Source organism: Etheostoma spectabile, chromosome 4, assembly GCF_008692095.1.
Source record: "Etheostoma spectabile isolate EspeVRDwgs_2016 chromosome 4, UIUC_Espe_1.0, whole genome shotgun sequence".
Classification (NCBI taxonomy): Eukaryota; Metazoa; Chordata; class Actinopteri; order Perciformes; family Percidae; genus Etheostoma; species Etheostoma spectabile.
The window spans coordinates 17,065,032-17,081,375 of NC_045736.1; the positions used below are offsets into that span (position 1 = coordinate 17,065,032).

At 39.2% G+C, this 16,344-nt stretch overlaps 2 protein-coding genes across 2 annotated transcripts; both read right to left on the minus strand.

Moving 5' to 3' along the window:
- Window positions 1-671: 671 nt before the first annotated feature.
- Window positions 672-7,055, minus strand: perm1b (PPARGC1 and ESRR induced regulator, muscle 1b). Its single transcript, XM_032513943.1, has 4 exons — window positions 6,952-7,055; window positions 3,010-5,893; window positions 2,775-2,891; window positions 672-1,604 (listed from the first exon to the last, which is right to left on the minus strand). The coding sequence occupies exons 2-4, from the start codon at window positions 5,867-5,869 to the stop codon at window positions 1,528-1,530; spliced, it is 3,054 nt and encodes a 1,017-aa protein (XP_032369834.1). The 5' UTR covers window positions 5,870-5,893; window positions 6,952-7,055; the 3' UTR covers window positions 672-1,527.
- A 1,432-nt stretch (window positions 7,056-8,487) lies between these two features.
- On the minus strand, window positions 8,488-15,623 carry c4h1orf159 (chromosome 4 C1orf159 homolog). The gene is made up of 9 exons (XM_032513025.1): window positions 15,413-15,623; window positions 13,880-13,960; window positions 13,697-13,781; window positions 13,088-13,183; window positions 12,446-12,580; window positions 12,258-12,283; window positions 12,090-12,114; window positions 10,649-11,269; window positions 8,488-10,168 (listed from the first exon to the last, which is right to left on the minus strand). The coding sequence occupies exons 2-8, from the start codon at window positions 13,949-13,951 to the stop codon at window positions 11,166-11,168; spliced, it is 543 nt and encodes a 180-aa protein (XP_032368916.1). The 5' UTR covers window positions 13,952-13,960; window positions 15,413-15,623; the 3' UTR covers window positions 8,488-10,168; window positions 10,649-11,165.
- Window positions 15,624-16,344: the final 721 nt, after the last annotated feature.

Here is a 16,344-nt window from a genome sequence, read left to right on the forward strand (position 1 = left end):
TTCAAATGAAATGGTCTAAAAGTAGAAAATCCTTCTGAGCTAACACGACTTGTGCAGCATGATGAAAGGTAACAAGTACATGTGACTTTGTTTTAAAGCTGAACAAAGCCAAAACGTTTGGGAACCGCTGTAGACTACGCTTACCCATCATGCACAGCTCATGCAGTCAGTACTGAACCTTTTTTTCCAACAAGAAGTATGAGCTTCTGTGTTTACATAATGGTCCACATACCAACCTCAGTTTACCCAGAACTGAACGGACCGGATGAGTGGGGAAAAGAGTGGTGTGTGTGTGTGTGTGTGTGTGTGTGTGTGTGTGTGTGGTGTGTGTGTGTGGTGGTGTGTGTGTGTGTGTGTGTGTGTGTGTGTGGTGTGTGTGTGTGTGTGTGTGTGTGTGTGTGTGTGTGTGTGTGTGTGTGTTGCGTCTGCACTGTGGTCTTCCTGTATGTGATTACCTGCCTGGCTTGACACATACGTTCACGTCTTGCGCAAGAAATAAAGGAGACGCTAAAACTAAGGCCGTTTTATACTTCTGCTTAAAATCTACGTCGTTGCTACGTGAATAAGTACGTGAAGACAAAAACCTAGGCTGGACTATGAAAAGCCAAACAGTCCAAAGAGAAATGAGAAATCACGTGTATTTGGACTGTTTGGCTTTCCATACTGGACCCTACGGCGTAGCCTGATGTGCAGCCTAGCTTGAGGCCGTTTTATGCTTCTGCGTCGAATCAACAGCGTACCCCTGCAGACCTCTGCGTCTACGCCATCGCCTGACGTGCACCTCAAGACACACTTTGCCGCGCACGTCTCTTGGCTGTGGCTTGGTAGCGTTGCATTATACTCAAATATACTGACGAAAATGAATAAATAAAAAAGCTAAATAATTTTCTCAAACAACTAGGCACTAGTTTTTAGCAAATGTAACCATAATATCTGTCTTAGCGTGTCTTTCTTTATTATGTAGTCTGTGTCCAATAATTATTTTTTATTCTCTATTTTTATTGCCTTTTAGCACATCCGCGAAAAGAGTAGAAGCTAAAGAGTAGCTTATACCACCCCCACATTTCACTGCACATATTGAAAATATGATGTATGGGACCAACAAATCTTTGAATCTTGATCTTAAGTCTTGAAATTGCATTTTTTGTGAACTATATTCAGCACCCTACCTGCTAGTCATGTCAATATTAATTGTAATGTAAGATGTTTTTGGACAACAATGGAGGTCTCTGTCAGAGAGGAATAAGCAATGTCAGGCTTTAGTTACACAGACAATACTTATTAGGATCAATTCATTGTTAGCTTTCATGGAATTAAACGTAGAATATCACCAGACTAACTTCCTTTCACTAAAAATGTACAACTAGCTTCAGCTTGAAAAGAACTTAAAACATTAGTTTGCTCATGCCTACCTTTACATGCTGTATTAGAACCCAAAGCATTTTATGGATGGACCCAAATGAAAAAGTTTGGAAATGACTTTTCTCTTCTCTCTTGTGTGTAGGCCTACACATATCAGGGATCATCTTAAGAAGGATTCTTCTTCTTCACATACTGCCGCAGGTACTGGATAGCCGACAGTGCACTCACATTTGCTAGCAGAGCTGAACAGGATTTCAATAAAGGTTACTTTGAAGAATTGGATGTCAAGTCACCAAGTTATACAGTACTTTTCATGTTCAATGAAATTTAAGCCCCTGGAAATGTGGTTTAAAATATATATTTCCCATTAACACTTACTATCCATAGTTATGTAACACTCAAAACCTCAGCTCAGAAAACACTGTATTTTTGATACAGTGTTGCTAATCTCTGATTGGTGCACAGAAATACACTCACCTAAAGGATTATTAGGAACACCATACTAATACTGTGTTTGACCCCCTTTCGCCTTCAGAACCGCCTTAATTCTACGTGGCATTGATTCAACAAGGTGCAGAAAACATTCTTTAGAAATGTTGGCCCATGTTGATAGGATAGCATCTTGCAGTTGATGGAGATTTGTGGGATGCACATCCAGGGCACGAAGCTCCTGTTCCACCACATCCCAAAGATGCTCTATTGGGTTGAGATCTGGTGACTGTGGGGGCCATTTTAGTACAGTGAACTCATTGTCATGAACCAATTTGAAACCAATTTGAAATGATTTGAGCTTTGTGACATGGTGCATTATCCTGCTGGAAGTAGCCATCAGAGGATGGGTACATGGTGGCCATAAAGGGATGGACATGGTCAGAAACAATGCTCAGGTAGGCCGTGGCATTTAAACGATGCCCAATTGGCACAAAGGGGCCTAAAGTGTGCCAAGAAAACATCCCCCACACAATTACACCACCACCACCAGCCTGCACAGTGGTAACAAGCATGATGGATCCATGTTCTCATTCTGTTTACGCCAAATTCTGCCACGACCATTGCTGGCCTACCACCACGACCACAACCATGCCACGCTCAAAATTGCTTGAATCACCTTTCTTTCCCATTCTGACATTCAGTTTGGAGTTCAGGAGATTGTCTTGACCAGGACCACACCCCTAAATGCATTGAAGCAACTGCCATGTGATTGGTTGATTAGATAATTGCATTAATGAGAAATTGAACAGGTGTTCCTAATAATCCTTTAGGTGAGTGTACGTGACATCACCTTTCAGGAAGAAGCTGATGGAGAGAATTTGTTTTCAGGGCATTTAATGTTTGTATTTTAGTTTTAAACTAGTAGATTAACGACTGTAAAAGCAGAATATAAAATGTAAGGGTTAGGGTTAGTTTCATACCTGCTTTCCAGGCATCAGCAGTTTCTGGATCAGAGGATTTTAACACCCAGGAGGCAAAAGCAATGCAGACCAAACACATATCTGACTGCTTCAGTGTGGAGAAGATGCCCTCTCGTCCTGTCACACACATAAACATGCACAAATACAGTACATTTTGTTTAACTGTAGTTTTGCTTTGGGTGTGTGTGATGTTTTTTTTACATTCCGTCCACTGTATGAGAGAGCTCAGACTTACTTGTTGTCCGTATAGCTTCCAGAACCCTTTGCTGCACTGCTAGCTCTCTAAACAACTGAGAAGGTGTTGAAGTGACTCTCCTCTCAGTGAGCATTGTTATTGTTGAATCAGCATTCTTCATGGTGATCTTCTCAGCCTCAACTGGGAACACCCAGGCACCAGATCTTCTGCACCAGATGCTACCTTTGTCGGGAAAGTGAATCTTCCTTATCAAACTGTTCCAGCTATAAAATCCATGTGTGGCCGCTGCGCCACAATCACTGCCCCGGATGAAAGAGCGAGACACAACTCTGATTGGAGAGATGTCATCTTCCTCCTCGCAGTCTGCACTCAAGAAAACATAGTTCTGATGTGGGAATGTGAGTTCTCTGACACAGGGATGAGGACAGGAGAAAATGGGTATGGGTCTCTCATCGCTACGCTGGTAGTCATGAAGGGAAAAGAACATTTCGTCCCTGAATGTACAAAGATTGTAGTCAAACACAGGAGCCAATGAGACGTCTTCTGGATCATAGAAAGTGACACACTGCAAGTACCTCTTTGTTTTATTCTCTTTGAGTAAGTATTCAAACACTTCAGGGAAGGATACTTGATAATGTTCATCCAGAAAAGGTGCACGTATGTATGTTCCAACGCTGTCGCTCGCGTTTAAAACCACATTTTTCTCCATAGATGGACAGCTGCTGAGAAACAGACAGCTCTCATCATCCCCAAGTAGCAACTGCAAAGATGAATCCTCTGTGTTGAGAGCTTGCACGTTGCGCATGCTTTTGCTTTTTGTTATCTGTCTCGGCCATGCAAGTTTGCTTGAAATGAAAGCATTTGAGTCCTGATCCTCAAAACATTCACTTGCAAAGTCCTTTAAAGGCACAGGTGCCTCCTTTCCTTCAGAGCCTGTGGAGTCCTCTTCCTCTTGTACCAAGAAAGGAGAGTCACTTGTGCTTTGTTGTTTTTTGCTTTGAGGGTCTGGACTGGGGTTCCTACTGGCGCCAAGAAACTGCCAGTACTCTTCTTCAAAATCAGAGGTGGAAAATTCACAGCTGGAGCGATCCGGCTTGGATTCATCAGGCTGTGTGAAATAGTCTGAGTCAGCAGTGTCAGATGTATCCATCAGCCCACCATCAAGCAAATTATACTCCGCAGTGTTAATCAAAGAGCTGTGATCATCTACGCTTGGTGTCACTGTTTCTTGTGTTTCCCTGGGAGGGGTGCTTCTACCCATCCTGAGCTGCAAAATGTCATGTATCGTCAATTTTTCCATTTCATCCCAAAAAGCAGAAATGGCGTACACAGGTCGAGTGTGGCCCGCAGCTTCGGCATATGTTTCGGGGCTGTCGGCCACAGAGCAGAGTGTTACAGTTAAATCAGGAACGGGGAGAAGCTGATCTCCTGAAGAGCAATCAGATGCTGAAAGATTGACTTCATGTTTTTGGAGTCCAGGTGTATTCGGGGGCAGCGTGCTGTGTGTTTCGTTATCACATGTGGAGTTGTCATCTGGCATTTTATCAGCACTTTGGCCAGCAGATGGAAATGTCATGGTAGGCTGAACATCAGCGCTTTCATGACCTTTAGCGTTGGTAGCTATTACATTGCATGAGAGAGTGCTAGCACAAGAATGCACTTCTCTGTCCTGCGTGTTGTCTGCTTTGGTATTCTCAGTCAGATTGAATAGATGGTTGTTTTCTGTCAGAGATGATGAGCTATGCAGTTGTTGGTGTTCCACAAGAAGATGTTGTAATTCCTCCACTGATTCAGTAGCTGACAGATAGCTTTCAGAATCAAAACTGTGAGTAGAGAAGAACTTGACGTCATCTTCAAGCGCATCAGACTCTACACTGTCAAACTGTAAAAGGTCTATGGGGGGTGTGGATGCTGAGGTGCTTGTATTTTGCAATGTTCTGTCTATTGTTGGCTCAATGTTATTGTCTTTGGTGGAATGAGACATCACCAGTTCTTTTGACAAATTGTCTTCTTCCCCAGACGTTTCCAGCGAAAAATCTGAAATGACTCCCATCTGAACGTTCTCAGGATCTTCTTCCGCACTGAGATACCCTCCTGATTTTTGTACCAAGTTTTGGTTTGCTTGTGTGACATGCTCTGTGTATGTTCCACCCTCAGATTCATTTTTATCTTTCATTGTCTCAAACTTTAGGCTGCTTTTAAGTGATTTGTCTTGCCCTGGTCTCCACATGTGATCGTCCTTACGTGTTTTTTTTTGTCTCCGTTTTCTTTTCACAGAGGCGGCACACACTTGCTGTCGTGCAGGACCGTCATTCACTGTCACAAACCAGCGCTCCTTTTCTGCTCCTCCTAAAGCTCCTCCACTCACATCCTCACTCACAGTCATGTCTGTAGTGTGCGACTCATTCACATTTAGCTCTGTTCGGCTGCAAAGAAGTGGGTCAGATTCCTGTGTGGATTTGAGCTCACGAATGTCACTCTTCATTTGCGCATCTCCATCTGAAGACTGAACATTTAGTTGCTCAGTTTGCAGTGTGGTTGTGATGTTGTCGTTTGTCTTCTCTGTGTTGTGCTCTGCTGTGGGGATGGTGGTTCCTTCAGGATGATTAAGGCATAGTTTAGCTTTTGTTGTAAGATCATCTTGTCCTGTGCAGTTCTCTTCCTCCATGCAACATCCTGCAGCGCTGCTTTTAGCGTCATGCCAGTTTGCAGCAGGGCTTGGCTGTGGCTCCTGTTGGCTTGTGCAGAAGACTGAACTGTCTGAATCCTCTGATTCACTTAGGCTCGAGTTATCGTGGTAGGCAAGCGAAGGCTGCAGCACGCAACACTCCTCACAGTCCTCATAGAAGCTTGTCCAATCATATTCTGCAATGTGCATGCTGTGATCTAAATAATCCATTTTTAACCTCACATGCTCTTCAATCTAAAGAAAAAAGAAGTAACGTAAAGATCAGTGTTAGAAGGTTGCAGATTTAGGTATTTTGCATGCAAAATGACTTTTTCTTTCATCTTCTGGTTTCGAAGCGTCACAGTTAAAGACAGAAACAGACTGAAGAAAATAGTCAAACCTTCTCTAAAATGGTTGACGTGAAACAAATAGATTTTAATTATCTTTGTAATCAACAAATCGTGCATAAAGAAACAAGCATTTTGTCTGCTTAAGATCATGTTCTTCAGAGGGAATTTTCTCTGTTGCCATCAAGACGCCAACATATTTTACCTGTTTTTAAAACTAATTATTTTATCCTTTCTGTAATTTGACTGGAAAATGGAAGAGATCTTTATTTTTGTTTATTTATCTACTTTCTAGGGTATAGGCCCATATGTAGGCTTGTGTGAGTGTTGTTTTTAGCTGCTCTTAACTAAATGCCACTTGTGGGATTAGTCAAGTTGTTGAATTGAATTGAAATAATGAAATGCAAGGAGTAGCATCCTTGCATACCTCCTACATCCTTGACATCCTCGCTAAGTTATAGTTGTAGTTCCATCAACACATTTAAGTTAATATAGACTATGCATTTGTCTGGAGCTCAACATTGCTTGTAATCAGCTGTCATCACGAAACTGCTGTGCAGAAGGAGAAAGGTTCTTGTAAAAAGCTTTAGAGGTTTTAAAGCAACACCAGAAAACTGTGGTCACAAGCTCTATAACAGACCAAAATACTCTGCTGTCCAATGTCAGTACACAACATACAGTATTAGCTTAACAATCATCGTTGGTGGGGGTCATTGATGCAATGTAATATACGTAAACATACATATAATATGATCTTACATGAAATAACGCCAACTCAAATAACTCCTTATAGTTTGTATTTCATCAACACAGTTCTTAAAAGTATTTTTGCCACTAAATCAAAGTCAATGAAGGTCTTGTCTATTACATTATTTATACAATATTATTATTATTACAATATTATTATTAATCCTTTGGCTACAGTACATTAATGTTAATGTGTTTCTGTCGTTAAAAGAGACCTACCTGTTGCAGAAGGACAACGGTCCAGTTTGAAGGTGTCTGTACTTTCTGTCTGCGGGGACATTTCAGTTCTGACGTCCGTCTGTCCTTGCTTATGTCAGACTGTGGCCTTGCACTCAGCGGTTATAAATAGAGTAGTATGTCCAGTCACATGTTGCTGCAAACATCCGTCCCTCTATTACCAGAGGTATGACATTTCAGTACCCTAAAATACAAGGTCCTTCACTGTTATTAGAGGTGAGATCAATAACGAATTCCATTATTAACATGATATAAGTTCAAGGACACAACACTTTTCTTAAAGAGAATTTTTTGGGCCTTTTATGGCCTTTAATTGATTGGATAGCGTAAAGACCAGAAACGGGGGAGAAGGGGGACAACATGCAGCAAAGGGCCGCGGGTCACATTCGAACCCTGGCCATTAAGGACTCAGCTTACATGGGGCGTACACTCTACTAGGTGAGCTAGAGGCCACCCTGACACATGCCACATTTTGAATGGGTCATGTATATTTTATGTACAGTATATAGTGCATTTAAAAGGACATCTGAAAGGCGCCCGGATAGCTCAGTTGATAGAGCAGGCGCCCATGTCTAGATATTTACTCCTGGACGCAGCGGGCCCAGGTTCAACTCCGACCGGAAGCCCTTTGCTGCATGATTCCCTCATCTCTCCCCCCTTTCATGTTTTCTGCTGTCCTATCAAATTAAAGGCTGAAAATGCCCAAAAATAAACTAGAAAAAAAAAGAAGACATCTGAACAAATTCAGTCAATTCTTTTCTAAGAAGGCAAGCATATCATTTTTCTTTTTCAATTTACATTAATAGGATTTTTTTCTCAAAGTATTTGGTTCATCATAAAACTTTGAGGGTCATTACAATCCCAGAGTATTTAACATAAAGCCATGGTCTCAAGTCTTACACAGAAAACACCCTTGAATACCCTTTGAAATCAAAAACACGATTGTGGGATTGTACACCTGTCTTTAAATACTGTAAAATGGTACCACTTTTGACATCCGCTCTTCAGATACTGTACGTGTATGAAGGAGAGCATCAACTCAAGAAATCTTGAGATTTTTGTTTTTAAAAATCATCCCTAAAACAAAAACAGCATTAAGATATTCAAAATTATTTTCGACTACAACATCACTGTCTTTACGCAAATATGTCTCCATCTCCGAACATTAAGACTTGTATTGGTATACTTCCTCTGTATAGACAATAAAAGTACTGACTGTGTTAAACGTCCCATGACATGGTGCTTTTTGGATTCTTTTATCTAACCCTTAGTGGTCCCTTAATACCATATCTGAAGTCTTTTTCCCAAAAGTCAGCCTTGATGCAGAATTACAGCCACTAGAGCCAGTCCCACAATGAGTTTTCCTTTATTTATGTTCAAAAAACCTCAAAGTGAAATTTTCATGCCATGGGACCCTTAACAAATAGTTTTACCACAAGTTACCACAAGTGAAAATAAAGACACTGTAAAAAAAAAAAAAAGTACTCAGCAAAATATTAAAGAAATTCTTGTCTGGAACACAGTGAGGCACTGTTTTTATTAGCAGCAGGAACCACAAAAGAGACTTATTAAAATTATTCAAATTTTGCCTTGAACATTAACAGCTAACTAGTGTCACACAAAAAATAAAGTGAGAGTTCATATAACTGCATGGAGGAAAGTTATGGAAAGGTGCTTTATTTCTCCAAACGTTACATACATCTTTAGAACATTCTTCATGGCATTGAAACTAAAATATCTACTGTACATCATTACAGAAACAATACATCATTTTGTATAAAACATGTATATGTCAGCTTATGGTTGTCTGTACAACGGCAAAACGGGGAATCTTCATGGAATGGTTGCTGCCTTTTTATCATGGTTCACTTGATGTTGCTCCACATATACTGATGACGGACATGATTTTCAAAACCTTGTTGTTGTTGTCAATATATAAAACTTTATGTAATTAAATAGCAAATTAAACTTGGATATCTAGCCTTGTGAATTGTGTACAGTAAAGGCCACTGGATATAATTCCAATTATTCATCACGTCATGCCTATATGTTTCCTGGCTGCAGTTAAAGCTCATAATGGCACAGTAATCACAGTTATGGCACACAGTTTTGTCAATTTTCTTCAGACAACATTTGGCAAAAAGTTAGTAGTAGTCATGTAAATCCGACAATGCAACAATATTGTTGCCATCTATACAAAAACAAAAAAAACATTCATACTGTCCAACATTAGCAGATGACCTCAGACATATAAAGTGCAATAAGATTAATTGTATGTTTTGAGAGAGAAATCTATTGGAATTTGAATCCACTTCATGAAAACTGGTATTTCAAAATATTTTGTAGGATCACATATGAAAAAATATGATTCTGTTGTTGAAAATGAGTTCAAATCTTTCATGTTCGACTGGGTCTGTTGTGGAATGTAATTCATGATGCATGATTTGTTGTACACATGTAATACATTCCCCTTGGTTAAGCTCACAGAAAATAATAAATACAAATGCAATAATAAAAACCACAACAAAAAAAAACAATCATCCAGTCAGCGCCTACAGTAACTCTCCCTAAAATGTCCCAGTCCACCAGAAGAACTCTACTGCTATTAGACGCATTCTTCAATCATTAAGCATTTATTCTGTTGGTCTGAATGTAATCAGTAAAACTCAGTGCACAGCAAGAAAATGTAAATAAATATACACATGTAAACAACAGCCTAATTAAAAAACATCACTGGGCTATGATTTTGTCCCAAATAAAAAAAACACTGTTGCTCAACTTGGTCACTGGCTCGATAAATCTTTGCTTTAGTAGAATAGTTTGACATTTTGGAAAATACGCTCATTATCTTTCTGGCAGCGAGGTAGATAAGGAGATTGATACCACTCTTGGATCAATTAAAAATTTGGTTGTAGCCAGCAGCCACCTAGCTTAGCATAAAGACTGGAAACGGGGAAATAGCTAGCCAGGCTTTGTCCAAAGGCAACACAATCCGCCTACCAGCACTTTCATTGCTCAATAATCACAACGTCATATGGTTTAATACAAAAACCAAAGTGGAAAAACCTTAATTCATTGGAAAAGTCCGGCCTGCGCGATGGGGGATTGTGGTTTATTCCACTTCGCTTTTTTGTAAAGATTAAAAGACGTATAATGTGTTAATTAGAGAGCTTTCAAGCTTTTCCCTCTCAATGTCAAACTATTCAACGTGTCATCATGACTTTGCGTAACCATTCACGCCGACTTTCTTAAGCCAAGTGGCGTGTTATCTGTACTTATTTTGAGCTATCCGTGTGTATGTCTAAGCTGTATACAGCGGGCTTAAACATACACGCCACTTGACGTGTTATCGTGAGAAGAAAGCAACGGTTGAGGTTAGGAAAAGTGACAAGCAGGTTGAGTTTAGGAAACATGACACGAGGGACATGATCCCGGTCTCCTGGGTGAATGTCCTGCGTTCTACCCATCCACCACCACAACACACCTCCTTACACGGATTTTAGCCCTTTCACACTACTCGCTACAGCGTTAACTCACACGCTATCGCAAGGTAATTTAAGTCAATCAAGGCCAAACAGTGTAGATAAACATGTTAAAAGTATGCGTCTTGATAACACGCCAATAATGGCATAGGAATTGGCGTGTCATACATACACCCTTTCATGAGATCAGTCTGAACTATTCATTTAACAGACAGGTCTTGTATTCATGAAATCCATCAAGTCAAGCGAACATGCACCGTCAAACAGCCAATAAAATTGGTTTAATAACAGTGTTCAGACTTAAAATCAAAGGAGTGATCCTGAACTGCTGTTGGTGGGAGAAAAAAAAAAATTCAAACCGACCAAATTTACTGATAAATTCTGAAATGTTTTTTTCACAGGATTAAGTTATCCTGTGAAAAAAACATATGTAATATAAGAGACTGTGTCAAAAAGATTTACAGTTTAGTTACTGGATTCTTTTTCAATTTCCCACTTAAATTATTGATAAATAGCGATAAAGTAAGAGCCCTCGTGACAAGAATGCAGCAGAAGCAGCTACAGTTAAATATGGCCACCTTTGTACAAGTCAACTCGAGGTCTTTCTTTGCACTGCTGGACCTCACATGATAACTAAATCTAACATCGTTCCTGAGCGTTCTCTCTCTCCTACCTGCCCTGGCACTCCCACCCCTCCACCTCCTCCTTTTCCTCCTACACATTATAGACCTGGGTGGTGGATGTGGTGGGTACGGTGTCATTATTCAGTGTTGATGTTGCAGAGGGCCGCTCCCTTCTCACATATCTCTGCTTCCTCACTTCAAAAGAAACACAAAACAAAAGAGAACATACAAATCACCTGTGAGGAAAAACAAGAGGAGACATGCACTGGAATCAGAGGATCTTTGCGCTATTTTGCGTGGTTGTGCTTTTAAGAACCACGTTTATGCCAAAGATCCCTTTTTCTGTGAATACAAGTAGGCGGGCACAATCTCAATATACCCTGTTAACGATTTCCTTTTTAAATAACTTTTTTTTAAATTTTTATTTTAATGACTTTGATTCTCATTTAATTTTATGAGCCGACTGCATCACAAACGCTACTACTTTCTTCCGTGAGTTTTAAACAGAGACTGTATAAAATAGGTTTTAAAGTGCTCCCAAGCGTTGCAATGCTCTCCCTTCTCTTCATTGAAGCCTCTATGTTTACAGGCTTGAAGTGATGCGCAATGTGCTATAGGTGCCAAAACAAATCTATGTTTGGTACTGCCAATTTGTTGTTTGGTCATGGTTCATGTGTGCAATAAACGTTACACATCATGAGAAAAAAAAATCGTGGGAGAGAATCGTGCTATCAATTCTAAACAAAACAAAACTGTGATTCAGATTTTTGTCCAAATTGTACAGGCCTAAATACAAGCCTGTCTTCGCTACAACAGTCCTCAAGTACAGAATGCTTCTCACTAAGGTTGCCAATTACTTGTGTGTAAACGCTCCAACCAAAACATGTTTTGTACTTCAGTGTAAGGTTTTGACTGCTTTGCATTACTCAGTAGCATCACATAGTCTTGCAACCTGTTTAGCAGAGTCAACGAGTTTCAACACAGGTAGTTGATAGAGATAGTGAAGTCGTCTTACCTGTTGAGGAGGGGATCATGACAGCCTAGAAGGGGAGAAATAATGAAATTAGAACCATCCTTTTTGAGACATTTTTAGAAGAGAACATTGCTGACACTAAATACATTCTGTCTTTACACAAGGCTCCACTGTAGTGTGTGCTAGGAACAAACAATAAAATTGACTTACTGTCTCACTTGGTTGGAATATGAAGGCTGTAAAAGTACACAAAACAATGTTACATTTGAGTTTAACAGAGTCAACAGCAATTATTAGAACTAAAGCATAGCAATAGAATTGTGTTGGATTTACTTGGCGGTGAGTCAACAAAACCCTCCCTGTATAATTACAGTGTATCAGAGCTGTGCTGTTTTTACCCTTGTTGCGGCGGTAGAAGATGCCCGGGAGTCGGTTGGAGCGTTTGAGGTAGAAAAAGGAGGCCACAGAGAGGATCAGGAACAGGCTGATCAACAGTGTTCCCAGAAGAAGTGAGGCTGCCACACCTGGGCCTCCTGCTCAGAAACATCACAGAACCGGAAAGGGCTGATGAGAAACATGGTGAATATCTTACCAGCTGTTGCAGACATTTACATTTTATACCCTCATACACAGCTACATACCTTTGGATTCTATTTATTTTTTATTGTATTATCCAACTTAAATTTCATAATTTAATAAAGAATAACTTTAATACCCCTTAAAATTGATTTACTTTAAAAGACATTTGCTTTAAATCTAAATTAACAAGGTTTTTTTTCTAATAATTGAAACACATCACATCACAGTAAAGAAATAAAATAATAGACCTACATAGGAAAATTAGTAAATGAGTCCATTGTGACTGTGGATATGAGATCTTACCAATTTAGGAAGACAGTAGTCTGTGTGTGATTTTTCCTCTCCACCGTTAGTCTAGTGAGCAACACCAAGAGGGCACATTAAAAAAAAAAAAAAAAAAAAAACTCAACAAAGAAACGTTAACTACTTTAAAACGTAGACAGTTACCCAGTCATATTAACTGTAAGTGCAGACTGTTATGTTCTCCAAATCCACAGCTGCGGAGTCACAGAATATGCAAACAGTGTTGCTGTTGTCAAGGACACGCAAGAAGCATCCTGAAGAATTAAAAACAAGAACATATTTCACATTTCTTTGCCCTTGGATACCTTTGCAATAATACAATTGTAATTTCCCCCTACAATTTAACAGCCACAAGATAGAGGTGACCATGAAACATTTATATAATTTTCACATTTTTAAGTAACAGTTGCTAAAACAAACTGTTTCAGACAGAGGGTGAATACAGGAACATGCAGCCGCCATGGCCAGTATGAGACAAATCAACGTTTTTTTTAAACATTAAAAGCATGTAAACATGTTCTAGTATTAACACAAAAATGAGCATAATTTGGAACCTTTAAAACATCTCCTCACTATCGATTAATTATTTAATATAAGTATTTATATGAAATATCGCCAGAATGCAAATGGCCAGAGCATCATTTCACTGTGGCTAATCCAACTGATTATGATAACATAATACTGATGTACAAAGGTCCAAACTCTTAGTCACAGCCTTCATATGTGTGCCAACTTGAATCAGAGCTGTTTGAAAACATCCACATTACCTGGTTCACAGTGGGTGTCATTTGAACATGAATTGTTCACTCTCTGCTTCTCGCCACAGCACTCAAGGGAGTTCTGATGTAGGGCCTACAGACAGGACATTATTCACAGATGAATAAATCAGTGTTACCGTAACTGATCAAAGAACAAAATGGCCCTTTGGCTGAGTAACAGTCTTCTTCTACCTTAGTTACAGGTGTTTCGGGTCTGATAAGAATCACAGTTGCAGCCAAGACCAAAAGGAATGACAGAGCCATATTCAAACCCTTAAAGATCAAACAAACTTGAATTAGATACACATCCATGACTTTGACGAGGCACACTGAAGGACAGATACCCGTTTAGTTTTAGTCCAACAGGAGAGGAGAATGATCAAACAACACACTATTTGACTGATTGGATGTTTAATTAATAAATGTGTCAGATACTTCATTATCAGGATACAGAATACTTCTAACTAATAACTTGGTAATGTTCTGTCTTTTAAAATTTGCTGTTTATTGACCAAACTAAATTGTATGAATACCAAGGGCTGGGTATAACGTTTCCATACCTTGTGGAAACAGTTGCCTTGTCACATTTGAAATCTTGCTGTTTTGTTGTCTTACACAGCTGACAATTATCTTATTCTTTCTTACCGCATACTTTTTGATCACAGCAACACAGAGGCGTAGCACAAAATTCTGGGCTCTGTGGAAAGGCATTTTCTATGGGCCCCTCCCTGCATCCACAGCTTTACATTCTAGCATCTTTTTGGGCCCTCCTCACATGAGGATGAGGGCCCTGGGTACTCAGTCCCCCCCACCCAGTCTGATGCCCCTGCTGCAAAACAACAGTGGAATGCTGCTATCCGTACAAGGAGTGTATTAGTTTTAGTCAGTTTAAAACTTATGTCACGATAATGCCTCTCTGAATGTATTCACACTGGTCTGTATTCAAATATGTACTAATATTAGGTGGAATTATCTATTTTATATTGAAAAGTGGTATTGTAGAAAGGACATTTAATGTCTCAATGTAAGGCAGCAGTTTTATGGGTATACCAAAACGTGAGCAAAAATCTTGAAGATTCTGCACCAGATGATTTAAACAATCCCCAGCCCTTTTAATAACTTTTGAGGTTTCTTGCAAGGCTGATATTATGTTTATTAGAGTCAACGTGAATTTAAAAGTTTTGCTCTCCGCAATATGTCAAAAAACAGTGTTCCACATCAGGATTTTTGGGTGCATGTCTAATATTGTCTCTTGTAAACAAAACATATTGTAACTGCCTAAACTTGCCTGATATTATCATTTGACAAGTTTCCTTTCTGGCTATAATGTCTATCTATATATTAGATATATATATATACATACATCCATACATACACACACACACACACAGCTTAGCTACTTTGCTGCTTATCTTTACACCTACGTTTTTAAATGCGAAATAATTAATCAACATGTTTAATGTTTCAGAAAATGGCATGACATGTTCTAACGTCAGTTGAGTTGCAGGATACAACCTACAACCAAGGTGTTTAGCTAACGTTAGCTAGCACCTGTCACTGGGATGAAGTTAAATCGTAACTGTGCTAGCAGTCAGAGCTAAAATAATGATGTCGGCCTAAGACATAGCTACAGATTTGCTAATCTAACTAACATTATTTAAATATGTATTATGTGGTATGTACAATCACATACTGAGCAGCTGTACATAACAAAAGTTAACTCACCAGCCAAACACTAGGCTTTGGCCTGAGAAAACCGGACCAAACTCCTAGGTGTGGTTTATTGACCGTCAGGCCAGGTCCGCCGCAGAGGTATTGTCAGAAAGTCAGTTTTGGTTTTGGCAGATCCGTCATCAACACACCTCCGCAGTTCAACCACAGATAGTCAGTGCGCAGCTCATAGCTACCTGCTTGCTTTCATTTAGCACGGACACTTCCGGGTAGGTTTTTCAACATAAAACTCTGACTAGGTGTTTTTTCATGTCTGCGTGGAAAACATGAATAAATAAATATAAAATATACTGCTATACTACTACTACTACTACTACTACTACTACTACTACTACTAATAAAAATACTACTACTACTACTACTACTACTACTACTACTACCACTACTACTACTACTACTACTACTAATAATAATAATAATAATAAAAATAATAAGAAGAAGAAGCCTATAATAACACATATACGATAACCGGAGTACGTACGTATTTAATTTCAGGATTTGCAATATTTTTTGTTGTATTATAAAAAAGCATAACAATAACACCTCAGGGTGTATTATAATTCTGGTGCGTCATAAAAAGGCCCACTGAGGACAAAATATCGTCCTATAAAGCACATACGATACTTTAAAGTTAAATTGAAAAAAAGACATTGTATGACAATATGTTTATGAAATGTACGTATACTGCAATATGAATGAAATTGAATATTATTGAAATGAAAGGTTTCTGAATTTTAATTCACTTTTTTGTTGGCTTGGCTGAAGAAGACAATACATTGAATATATACACTGGATAAATACACGTGATAGAACCAATACATCGTAGTAAGTATTTAGATGTAAATTGGAAGTTAAGTTTAGTTTAGTTGTTTTGGTTCTGTAAAGTTGTATTTTGGACTTTTTTGACGGTCATTGAATGCAGCCTA

Coding starts and splice junctions, on each gene's coding strand:
- perm1b (XM_032513943.1), bottom strand. CDS start 5,869: ATGGATTATTTAGATCACAGCATGCACATTGCAGAATATGATTGGACA. Junction 2,892..3,009: donor GGAAGCTATACGGACAACAA/GTAAGTCTGAGC, acceptor TGTGTGTGACAG/GACGAGAGGGCATCTTCTCC. Junction 1,605..2,774: donor TGCTGATGCCTGGAAAGCAG/GTATGAAACTAA, acceptor AATCCTGTTCAG/CTCTGCTAGCAAATGTGAGT.
- c4h1orf159 (XM_032513025.1), bottom strand. CDS start 13,951: ATGGCTCTGTCATTCCTTTTGGTCTTGGCTGCAACTGTGATTCTTATC. Junction 12,581..13,087: donor CATAACAGTCTGCACTTACA/GTTAATATGACT, acceptor GTTTCTGAGCAG/GAGGCCCAGGTGTGGCAGCC. Junction 12,284..12,445: donor CTTCTACCGCCGCAACAAGG/GTAAAAACAGCA, acceptor GTACTTTTACAG/CCTTCATATTCCAACCAAGT.